The sequence below is a fragment of the Penaeus japonicus genome, unplaced genomic scaffold (assembly GCF_977035675.1).
Source record: "Penaeus japonicus unplaced genomic scaffold, GWHDUDI00000001_assembly GWHDUDI00000030, whole genome shotgun sequence".
NCBI classification, from domain to species: domain Eukaryota; kingdom Metazoa; phylum Arthropoda; class Malacostraca; order Decapoda; family Penaeidae; genus Penaeus; species Penaeus japonicus.
The window spans coordinates 2,573,882-2,586,381 of record NW_028234432.1 but is presented as its reverse complement, the minus strand read 5'-3'; the positions used below and the strand labels follow the sequence as shown (position 1 = coordinate 2,586,381).

Below are 12,500 nucleotides of genomic sequence, written 5' to 3'. Positions count from 1 at the left end.
ATGGTTTCATTTAAAAAGAATTATAGAAATATATAATGCAAGCTAGAAGTATACTGAAAAATAACTTGATACAATATCATTGTTTAAAATTTGAGAAATATAGAATAAAAAAACAACAGATAAATATTTGTTGATATCTTGCATTACTGGTGAAGGATTCTGCAGTCCTTATTTAATGATGCTTACTTTAGACGTTTTTGTTATCATCCAAACTGTTACTTAGTATTGCAAATTTTGAATTGTTTTCTTAGCATCCTAATTTTGATATATTTTTTTTTTTACTTGTTTTTATTTCCAGTTTGAGTTACAAAAAATATATACATATATATATATATATATACATATATATATATATATATATATATATATATATATATATATATATATATATATATATATATATATATATATATATATATTTTGCATGTAATGCTCTATAAGTTTTCCCCAACTTTCAAGAGTAAAGTTGCAACTTGTACTAGCTAGAAACATTTTCATATTCAAGGTCAGTTTCCAGTAAATTAATTCATCTCAATACTTACCTCTGCAAAACCATATGTCTTAAAAGAAAAGAATAAATGATAAATGCCTCAACATGTTTTAAAAATAGAATAGACATATTCCAACATTCCATCTTATTTATCGAGCAGGCAATGGAAACACCATTCTTCAAATGAAATATATTTCAAATTAAACTTAACAATCTTTGGCAATACATATTTTACAATAGGTACACATATACATTTATATACACAACTTAAAGCTCTACTGAATACATGAGACAACATTTGCCCCTGAAAATAATAATTCAGAAATATTAAAGGATTTATAGGGTACTTCCAGGAATTTTTGGATATTTGTATTGGGAAGCAAGACCCTTTACAGTCACTGGGCGATTATGCCATTAGGTTGACTCTGAAAGCATTTAGGACTATAGTAAAACTTTTAGCAGTTTAGTTCAGAGCAGCCATATTGCTCTTCTGATGTGCAAGTTTTTGCTTTATCTGTTAAATGAATATGACTAAAAACATACACCTCGGCTCTAGAACAAATTTGTACCATACAACAATGTATGTTACAAATCAGTACCATTATAGACAATTAAATCAAATGATAGCCACAAAAAATGTAAGATTGCTAGATCCCTTGCATTAAAACTAAATTCAGCTTCACATTGTTACACTTCATGGTGTACATGAATAATTCAGTGTATTATAAAAGCTTTTGGAAACAAAAAGTAAACTTATTTACAAAAATGAAAAAAATAGCATTCCAAAAAGTACCAGAGTATATACAACAAAGCTAACAGTAAAATAAAATACAATTATTTCATATCTGTTTACCCTAAGTGATATAAGTGGAAATTAAATATTTTGTATTGCAAGGCAACTGATATCTGACATTAAAGAAATCATCACTCAGACCTTTCATTACACATCCATTACAATTCAAATAAATTTAATTCAATCAGCTTTCACAATGTGGGTATATAGTAGCAAAATTATGGCTGTTTCTGTAACTTCTCTACTTTTGACTATCAAAGAATCAACTTCAGTTTTCATAGTAACTAAAGAAAAGACTAAATATAGAAATAGTTCTCATAGTCATTGTAGGAGTGCGCTCGGCGTGTTCTTGCATGAGCGTGTACGTCATCATCCTCCTCTTCATCATCAACAGGAGTCTCGACTAACTCCACACTTTGGCTCCAGGGCAGCTGTGAAAGTAAAAGGCACAATTTAGGAAGGTCAGCTTTGTAAGTTTAAAAGAATAATTTAAAGAAGAATGAACAGCAGCAGCAGCAGAAGGGAAAACAAGAAAAAATACCGACTACAAATGGATGACACCACAGAAAATATAACTTGATTCATATTTAGATATTAGTGATCACCAATAAAAAAGATACCGAACACTGCTCACCTGTCGTCGTACTGCCCCTCTCAATGGTGGAACTGGATGGGATGAGCGAAGGGGTGGTGTTGGACATTCCTCCTCCTCTTCCTCAAGGGTTTCATTGTTGCATGGGGAATTGCATAAGCTGTTATTGTTATTATTATTGATAGAGGGAGTGTTGATAGTGACGGTAGAAGCTCCATTAGGTGATATGGTAATGGTAGTGGAGGGTGTGATGTTGTCTGTTGTGGTTTCATCATTTGTTGAAACCTCCAAAGAGCAACTAGGTGTGGTGGACTTGGATGGAGGTGGAGAGGTGGATCTGCTACCCTCTGCTCGTATACGGGAGTTGATTTTCTTCATTGAGGCACGACCCAGTGAGGCCCTGTTAGAGTGGAAAAGGAATTATCTTTTAGAAATTAATTTTACCTATAGTAATTAAAAAAGTTCCTTCACTTTCCCCATGGAATAAAAGGACTACTGCAATAATAAAACAACCTCTAATTAATTATTAGAATATACTAAATCTTGACTTAAATAGAGATGAACAGAACATAAATCTACCTAACACTGAAAGGTACAATAATCTCTGCCCGAATATTTCACTCAAAACACCTAATTAGCAACATCCAATTTAAAATTCTAAACAACTTAGTGTATTTCATATAATGATAATCAGTTGATCCTCCCTATTTTAACAACCCAGTTTTCTTCCTTGATAATTCTTTCCATTGTTTATTTTATTTTAAAGACCAAAATGCGATACAATGATTTCTATTTATGGGTTAAAAGTGATAATTCAGAATTGGTTCTCAACCTTTTCAACAGGATGCCCTGTTTTTGCTTTTAGGAAATCCTCATACTTCCATATAGCTTTAACAGATATTTCTGCCCATTTCCTTATCCACCTCGCTCCTCCCATCATAAAATGGGATAGACCTCATATCCTTACTGTTGCATCCTTTAGGAACAAATATATCAAATAGCTATGAGGTCGCACACGGTGTCATTACCTTAGTGTTGCAAGGGGAGTGATGTGGGCATGTGAAGGTGCAGGAGAAGGTGAATGTCGGACAACCAAGCGAGCGTGGTCACGTGTTGCCCAGCGGGCTGTGAGGCGTAAAGGTCTTTCGTCTTGATGGAGTTTCCGTTCACGCCCGTCAGTTCTCCGTACCTGTAAGATTGAGGAATAGATTATTCAGCTGTAATAGATGTCAGATTCACGTGGTAGCTGATTGAAATTCGAGTTTAGGCTAAAAAAATGTGATGTTGGAAGATTGAAAGTGAGCACAGGCTTATAATGAACAACAGAGGACAGAGAACAAGTAGGAGCTTATTATTGAGTTCTGCAAAAGTGCTTCTAACTTCAAATCTATCAAAGATACCCATGTTATTTAATCAATTTCTATCAAAACTCTTCATAGCAATTGCACATGAATCACACACACTTACTTCATATATGGAATAATTGTTAACATTGTCGTTGATATTGTTGCACAGGAGCACTAGACGGATCAGTTCATCGCACGTTGTTCTTTCACTCACAAGCAAGCTCTTGTATTGTGACTGAAATTATGAATAATAATTAGTCATTTGCAAATACTAGAATCTTCAATAGGGCAAATAAAATGGTAATATATCTTCTTTAGCAATGCTTCATATTTATGTGTATAAGATAATTAAACTAAAATGTTTAAGACTGCAATTGCACTGTTAAATATATAGTGTATCTTAGTTGGAACCCATTATGCGCTCATCGGTTTTAATAAAGTTTTATCAATCTTTAGCTTCCTTTAAATATATATAAATATTAATAAACACTGAAAAAGTACTCTATTAACCTCAAAACCCTTTATTGTTTAACAAAGAATGATCAAAATATTTTAGACCAATTGTAAAAAGAGTAGAACAAGTCTTCTCATAATTTCTATAATTATACAGCGAGGGGTAAAAAGCCTGCGCACTCACCCCAGTCACGAGGGCCCCGTCGTACACCCTCACAAGACCGCCCGGCCGCATCTTCAACGCAAATTTCGAATCGCCTCGAGGGTGACACGACTGGAGCTCTGCCGGCCTCGAGTCGTCCTCCAAGGTCAAACTGGTCCTCATTATGCTTCCTGTCAAACGTAATGTTGTGAATATAAACATAACAATCGAATAATGTATCAAGTGATCATAGTGTTCCTATGTTATGCTAAGCCTCTTTATGCCTCAAAGGATGGCATCTCCTTCTATTTATGACATCGTATAAGATAAGTTACCTGTCTTCCGAACTGTGACTTCCATAGTGAGAAAGAAGAGATTCGGATCCCGGTGTTTCATCCTGAATTTAGAGAGGATGGACTGGACGAGGTCCCTGCACGTGGTGGTGTAGGAAATGCACACTGTCTTGTACTCCATTTCTTGCATGAGGCACCTGACCCACACACGGACTGTCGTCTGTAAGATAAAGGGTCGTTAGGATTTATTTTATTTATTTATTTTTATTATTATTATTTTTTTTTTTGGAAAAAAAATCACAGGAAGAGTGAATTGACGCAATGTTAATGAAATGTGTTTTGTATTAAGCGTGCAATATTTGTTGCTGTAACGCTTCCTTTAAAAGACAGCTAGCGTGCGACTACTTCCGCTATGGAGTAAGATAAACCAAAAGGGAAATGTGCCATCGGTAATTCATTACTAAGAGAATGCGAGTTGTTTCGAATTACCTGTAGCGCAATTGAATGTAAAGAGGAGATTAGTTACGTAATATGACCAATTTCATGACTGCGGTATTACGTCTCTGGTTGTGCCCCGGAAGTAAGTGTTAGACAAGCACTTTCATCCACCGCAACATGCAAGCAGCTTTGCCGAATTTAAAGTTAGTTTTCAGTAACTATAAATGATGCATCAGTTGAACTAGCTGACCCACAATTATTATAAACGACCTGTCGATTTCCATATTTGTAACTCCATCTTTGTGGCCATAATGTATGGGCGAGTAAAAGGGAATAAATGATTCCTGTGACTGCACTGAGCTTTGGAGCTTCAGCGCTGCATAACAGCAATTTTACGTACTGAATGTTTCCAGTCGCCTTTCTCTAAGAAGTGAAGGCTCTGTTACCAAGTAATGATAGCCGACATTCGACACTCAGTATCAACAGACCGTAGCTAGGAAAGGTTCGTCCGCAGGCACAAACAGCACACACAAACATTCATACAATCTACGTGAGATATGACGACGAAGGCGTTCCTCAAAAACTAACGCTCGCATTCACCTCTTATTCCCTAAACCACAACAGGCATAACTTAATGATCATCATTAGGCGATCTACTCTCCCACTGCCAACTCTCGCGCACATTCACCTCTTCCTCCCTGAATCACCACAGGCACAAATTAATGAGCCTCATTAGACAGCGTAGTCTCTCACTGCCAACCGCGACGTGTGTCTGGCAGGGGAAGGTAACAGCAGGGGCCCAAGTGGAGGAATAAGGAGTCGTTCACGGCCATCACCGCAACACCTGGCACCATCGACATCGGCCCTCGTGCTGATGCTGTTTACGCTTTCCCACAACGTATCACTGGCCCAAAGTGGCCATGGCAAAAGCCGGGAGGGAGTAGGGGGGGGGCGGTGCTAAGGGGAAGGGGAAGGTAAGGTCAATCTTCCACCTTCGATGCTGTCATTGTTATCAAAATTATAGATCGGTGTTGTGCAAATGAACTAATGCTTCGAGTATGCTTAGAGGGGTAACAACCCTCAAATGCTCTTCTTCACGTAACGCCACCGGACGCCGCCCCTCCACACCACGCAGGCCTCAGTTTCCTAAACGTCTTTAGCTTGTGTCTCTCCATTCGTAAAGACAGTTTATCCATTCATCCTCAGTCATTCTCTCTCTCTCTCTCTCTCTCTCTCTCCCTCTCTCTCTCTCTCTCTCTCTCTCTCTCTCTCTCTCTCTCTCTCTCTCATCTCTCATCTCTCCTCCCTCTCTCTCTCTCTCTCTCTCTCATATATATCTATATATATATATATATATATATATATATATATATATATATGTATATACACACACACACACCCACTATATATATATATATATATATATATATATATATATATATATATATATATATATATATATATATATATATATATATCAATACATATTTTTATTAACATCTAACTTTTCTCCTATGTTCAGAATATGTATAGTTCGTGATGGCGAAAACTGACAAAACAAGCAACACAAGGCTAATGCACATCCACACCCATAATTGGTCTGACTTAAACCTTTCAGCGGACATACAATCTCACGTGGTAGCTCTGGTGGTCATCCGTGGGAACCATTCCTTTGCCAGTGGTCACTGAAACACCTGTCGCATCCTGTGTCAGAGAGAGGGAAAAGGAGAGGGAGAGAGGGATAGGCAGAAAGGGGAGAGGTAGAGAGAGAGAGAGAAAGGAGAGGGGAGAGAGGTAGAGAGAGAAAGGAGAGAGAGAGAGAGAGAGAGAGAGAGAGAGAGAGAGAGAGAGAGAGAGAGAGAGAGAGAGAGAGAGAGAGAGAGAGAGAGAGAGAGAGAGGAGAAGGAGAAAGAGAGAGAGGGGGGGGGGATGTGAACGCATTAAGTGGCACTGAATCTGCTGACTTAGCATTGACGTCTGTGCTCCGTGTGTTTGAACATCGACAGTGTGAGCCCAGTCGACATACGCGATTCAGATCTGATATATCGCTACGTTTTTTATGAACTATATATATATATATATATATATATATATATATATATATATATATATATATATATGTATGTATGTATGTATGTATGTATGTGTGTGTGTGTGTGTGATTGTGAATGTGTGTGAATGTGATTGTGTGTGTGTGTGTGTGTGTGTGTGTGTGTGTGTGTGTGTGTGTGTGTGTGTGTGTGTGTGTGTGTGTGTGTGTGTGTGTGTGTGTGTGTGTGTGTGTGAGAGCGTACACGTGTATGCGTGGTAGTGCGTTTGTACGTGGCCGAAAATTCCGAGCCAGACGAGCGACATGTGTGGGATAAGCTCCTGAATATGCATGCGGTGTGGGACGCAGCCGTCAGCTGCGCCTTCTACAGCGTGACAACCGGCCGTGCCACGCCTCCCGAGCTACCTTACTAAGCCTAGCGCAGATGCTTGTATATGCTCAAGATTGCGTATTCCAGCTTTCTAGAGGGACCATAATCAGTTTTTGAGACTTACCGCATGCGGGCACGCCACCCAAACAGAACGATCTCTCGCCTACCGACTCACAGCCAAAGAATGTGGCCATGACTGATGAAGCGCAATGATCAAATTGCAATATACGTAAAGGCGTGTGTGGTGGCCAAGACATTCAGTTGTTTGTCATAATCCTCGCCAGATCGCTATATCTAGCATCATAATCATCCTGCTGTTGATACTGAGAAAGCCGTAGGTGAAGGAACTCAAATGGATACAAATTAAGAAACGATTGATACCGAAAAAAAAAATAAAAATAATATGATGAATCGAATGGTAAAAGCAAGTAACATATATATTTACGATCTATTAAAACCACTCTAAAAAAAAAAAATACTTCAATATCAAGTACCGTGACCACAGGCGACCCCACCTGCCAGTCATACCTGCGGCTGACCTGAGCGTGTGCGCGAGTGACCTTACCCTCACCTTGTTTACCCCGTGCCGGACGAGGCGGAAAAAATGGGGCTAATTTGCTCGGCGCATCACAAAAGAAAGGACACGCCACAAGCCGACACGATTTCACGAGGGATTCGCGAACGCCTGTCAATGCGATGACTCTATCTGGGGCTCTTCCTTCATTCACCCTTCGAGACCACGCAGATCTTTCGGAGGGTGGGATATGAAGGGAAAACAATGGACAAATAAAAAACATACTCAATAATAATAATGATAAAAAAAAAATAAGAAATAGACATACGAAGTAGAAGGTAACAGAGATAAACAATAATCAAGGAAGACAGAGGATAAACCCATTAAATAAAAAAACGCTAGACAGAAACGAAACAAGCTAAGAAAAACGAGAGAAAAAATCCCCCTCCCCCCCCCCCCGCCCGCCTACCAAAGGGTCGAACGAGGTAATTATTAGCGCTTAAAACCCCCCGTGGTGGTGCTGAAGACGAAAGCGGCGGGACGATAATGATACATATAGAGAAAAAAAGACAGTTATTAATCGTGTGAAAGAAGGAGAAAAGGCGGAGAGAGACTTCTGAAGTGGGAAGGAGAGAGGAAAAGAAAGCGGGAGGATATTGTGTATAGGAGGTGGAGAGGTGATGCGAAAACATGTGTAACAAGAATAGAAAAACAAAAACAAAAAACAAATAGAAAAGATAAAACAGAAAAGATGGCTGGATTAGAAAAAAAAAAGACTTATTCAACCAAACAGGCTTCGAAAACCCAACAGAGACCGCCGACTTGAGTTGTTTATGTACCTAAGAAGGGGGAAAACACCCACGCTATATATAAACCCATACAAAAATAATCCTATCTGCGAGGGAATCTTTTTCTCCTCCTACTCTCGCCTGGGCCGCCGACGCCATCAGTGGAGCCACTATATATAATCTTTCCTATCAAGTTTTTCCTCGGTACTTTTTCAAGCCAGCACTGATGTCGGAGCGTTGTCTTAAGACCTGCATCAGCTGTTGGAAGTTCCGAGGAGTAAATTTGTTTGTGTGGTTAAGGGGTTAAGGGCCCTCCCCCTGCGGCCCTCCCACCTCCCCCCTCCCCGGCACCGCCACCCACGCACTGCCCACAACTATGATAATTGTAAGCCTCCTTGGTGCTCTTGATACTATGAATTCTGACAAACAAGTAAAGCCGAAATAGTCATTCAAATAACAAATAAACACACAAATAGATAAACGAGAGCTCCTAGCAGGCACGCAGATCTGCGCACTGCTACTCCCCTCGCAAGTAAACAAACTTGATCTTCCTGTTACAAGCATGCATGAAGTAACTGTAAAGAACGAGCATGCATAAATAAGGCTTCAGTGGCATGTATGAGGAAGAAAAAAAAAGCTTCACCGTTATGGCAAACACTATATTCATTTCTCTATTACACGCGGCGATTATCACCTCAGAGTCATCACAGTCTCACCACACTTATCACTATCATTAGCCTCCATTAGCATCATCATCAGTTGAGCGTGAAATGTCCCGGATCGGGGACATGAAAGCCGACGCTCGCCATTAACCGCAGTGAGGTGAAGCTAATGGACTTACGCTAACCGGTAATCCCACGCGGATTTATTTGCCGGCACTGTGGGATTACAGGTGGATTTTCAGGGATTGGATTCTCCCGCGCGCCCGCCCGCCCGCTTCCCCTTCCCTCTTCTCCGCGTCCCGTCGCCTCGCCCGACCCTTCCTTAGTATGGGTTGTAAGTCCATTAATTCGTCTTGATTGGATTGGCGGCACTCGAGTAGGCGAGTGAGCGCGGGTGAAATAAAATGCATGGATGCACATACTAATGCTAATGCATGCAAACGAATGCACGTACACACGCACGAACGCACGCACACAAAAACAAAAACAAGCACGCCTGCACACACTGTCAGGTGGTCTTGTCAACGGCGCTCCCCGCTATGCGTCTCCCCGCCCTCCTGATCTCCCCGCTCACCTTATCTCCCCGCCCTCCAGATCTCCCCGCTCACCTGATCTCCCCGCCCTCCTGATCTCCCCGCCCTCCTGATCTCCCCGCCCTCCAGATCTCCCCGCCCTCCTGATCTCCCCGCCCTCCAGATCTCCCCGGCCGTCCTCTCCTTCCTCTCCTTCCCCTGACGGCCGACGCAGCGCCTCGTCGCAGAACCTCCCAAACTGCCCTACAGTTCTCAACCTTTCTTTCATTCTTCCTTTGAATAATTATTTGGCATATCCGGATATCTAGTTTATGAACGATTTTTTTTCTGCTTCTCTAGGGAAATTGTTTCATGTCTGATTAATTAATGCAAAAATATAATTGAATTGGATCACGAATAAGAAAGAATGCAGGGCTGATGAGGGAAGTGATCTATGTCATCGTGAATAATCGGGATTGGAAAAACCGCAGTGGATTTAAACGAGATAAAAACTAGAACGACTGTAATAATGCAAGTCCTCCCACCTCCCCTTACCACCCCCTCCCCCGCCCACTGGCGCCCAGAGCACAGCGACGCCGCGACCTTAGTAGTGGACGCTGCAGGACCGGAAGAGAAGCGGGTCGGCGATGGCGGAGGAGCCAGTTTTTGCGAGAAACCCTTCTGGCGGTGATCAGGTGGCCCCGCAGGCACTCTCCCTCTCTCCCTCCCTCCCTCCCCTCCCTCCCCTCCCGACGCTATCTGCGCCGCCCTTTGTCTGTTGTGCGAGAGCGACTTGCATCCTCCTGGCTGCTCGCGCTTGAGGTCGTGTCTTGCCTATTACGGAGGCTGGAGCATACGCCGGGAATGCGTGCTTGAGACTGTATTCAGATTATCTTCTATGTGCACACGATGTGTATATGGTTGTATGTAATGTATGGACATGCAATTGGAAAATATGTGAAACCATATAAAGAAGAGCATACTGTGAACTAAGAAATAAAATGCATAGCAAATAATGGATCTTACCAACTACAATATAATTTCCAGCAAATGATACTCCCCTGCCAGAACCAGCAGAACCGCAGGGACAGCACTCTAAAAACCTTACCTTTCTTTACACCACACCGTTAAAAATGTAAAAAATGTAGCAGATAAAACGTTAAATAATGACCTGTAACACACAAGGTATCACAGAGTGTCACACGCCCACTCATTTGCATGCTGGCTGGCTGGCTGGCTCTGGGGCTTGAAGGGTTGACCATACCTCCTTCTCCTCCTTCTCCTCCTCCTCCTCCTCCTCCTCGGGCTCTTCCTGGGGAGCTTGGAGGCAGTCGGACGGAGGTAGGAAGGAGAGGAGGCAGAAGAATTGTGAAGGATCAAAGGGAGGGGGGAGGAGGAAGAGGGAAAGGGTCGATAATAAGGATGAAAGAAGGAAACCAAGTAGAGACGTTACCTCGTGGGAGTACGGCCTCAGACGCGGCCTTGACGAGCTCGAAGAAGAGACAAGTCTGCCCTGAGGGAGAAAGGCACCACCACATTAGAAATGAGAAAGAGGGATTGCAGAAATAAAACAATATTACCAAAAATGCTACAAGAAATCTATTTTACTACTACAGTGATAAAGAAAAATACTACATGGGGATATTTCAATCTACAAGAATCACAGAAAAGCTATCTATGTCTATGTCACCGCTTCTTATCACTACCGTAGACATGCAGTCTGAAAAAAATAGATCAAAACCCAATAATAAAATATAGACATTCACAACCGATACAGAGAACTATGGAAAGTAATGGTATCTAGAGAAACCAGGGACTAGGAAACGGTCGAAGGGCAGACAGCAAGGACCAGGGACGGGAAGTTAGGGACAGGACAGGTGTGAGTGAGGGACGTGCAGGCGAGGGGGGGGGGGGGGGGGAGGAATTTACCCCCTCAGGTGTATCCCGTAATTGTCCGACTCCTGAAGGCGGCATCGCAGCGGCAGGGAGCGTAATCATGGTGAGAAGGCCGACATTAACACGGTAAGCATGACAGGGGGCGGCGACGTGGTATGACAAGGGGAGGAGGAGGAGGAGGAGGGAGAAGCAAGGGGAGGAGGGAGGGGAGGAAGTGAGACAGGAATGTAGAGGCATGAATGAATAGGAAAGGGTAAGCGCGAACGGGGGGAAAGAGTGACCCGGAAGAAGGTCCATTTGGATAGAGGAATAAAGAGACGCGGATGGACGGAGGAAGGCGGATTTGGGGAAGATGACGGCAGGCGGGACAGACACGGCGAGGCCGCATCAAAAAGAGATGGCACGGCGATGGATTTCTAAATGGTTCAGTTCCGAATTAAAAAAAAAAGTACTGTCTATATCAATATGTGCTTCCACACATACATACATACATACTCACACATACACATATGTCTGTGTGTGTGTACATACATATATATATATATATATATATATATATATATATATATATATATATAATAGCTAAATAGATAGATACAGACATAGATATATAAATCCCCATATAGAAATTTCGAAATGCCATGTTCCCATTTATCCACCACAGCTCTCTAAGTGGCAATATAAAACAGCCATCCACTAACACAGGCAGAGTACGGCGGGGCGCGACGGCGGGTCGGCCCGGTCGGGGCACGTGGTGGAGGAGGAGGCCCGTCATTAGCCACTTCGCGCCGCCCCACTTTTTCACGAGGAATGTCGGAGAGGGAGGGAAGGGGAGGGGAGGGGAGGGAGGGGGAGGGAGAGGGGGCGGGCAGGACGTGCGTAACTCCCGTGGAGAAAGTCCAATCACAGCCTCTGCCTCCTTCCTATCTGCCCTTCCGCGTATATCGGCGATTTGACTCTTCCGTGCAGCTCGCTTGTCTGTCAGGATCTGCGGTCGATTCAGTGTAATTCCTGCACTTACTGATTTTTTTCTGGCTTATATTCTCTCTTTTCTCTCTCTCTCTCTCTCTCTCTCTCTCCCTCTCTCTCTCTCTCTCTCTCTCTCTCTCTATCTCTCTCCCACTCTCTCTCTGTTCCCCTTTCTCTCTCTCTCTCTCTCCC

At 42.3% G+C, this 12,500-nt stretch overlaps 1 protein-coding gene across 4 annotated transcripts in view; it reads right to left on the bottom strand.

Moving 5' to 3' along the window:
• Positions 1-665: 665 nt before the first annotated feature.
• LOC122259431 (uncharacterized) overlaps positions 666-12,500 on the bottom strand; it is a 132,065-nt gene continuing 120,230 nt past the window's right edge. For 2 of the 4 annotated variants that reach the window (XM_043026191.2, XM_043026192.2), the window contains 7 exons: positions 10,897-10,956; positions 4,152-4,329; positions 3,859-4,007; positions 3,343-3,456; positions 2,904-3,064; positions 1,918-2,275; positions 666-1,714 (listed from right to left, as the gene is read on the bottom strand). In XM_043026191.2, coding sequence (XP_042882125.2) covers positions 1,580-1,714; positions 1,918-2,275; positions 2,904-3,064; positions 3,343-3,456; positions 3,859-4,007; positions 4,152-4,329; positions 10,897-10,956 — 1,155 coding nt within the window. In that variant the 3' untranslated portion in view covers positions 666-1,579. The remainder of the gene's footprint in view (positions 1,715-1,917; positions 2,276-2,903; positions 3,065-3,342; positions 3,457-3,858; positions 4,008-4,151; positions 4,330-10,896; positions 10,957-12,500) is intronic. The other 2 variants (XM_043026193.2, XM_043026194.2) reach the window with 1 other exon arrangement.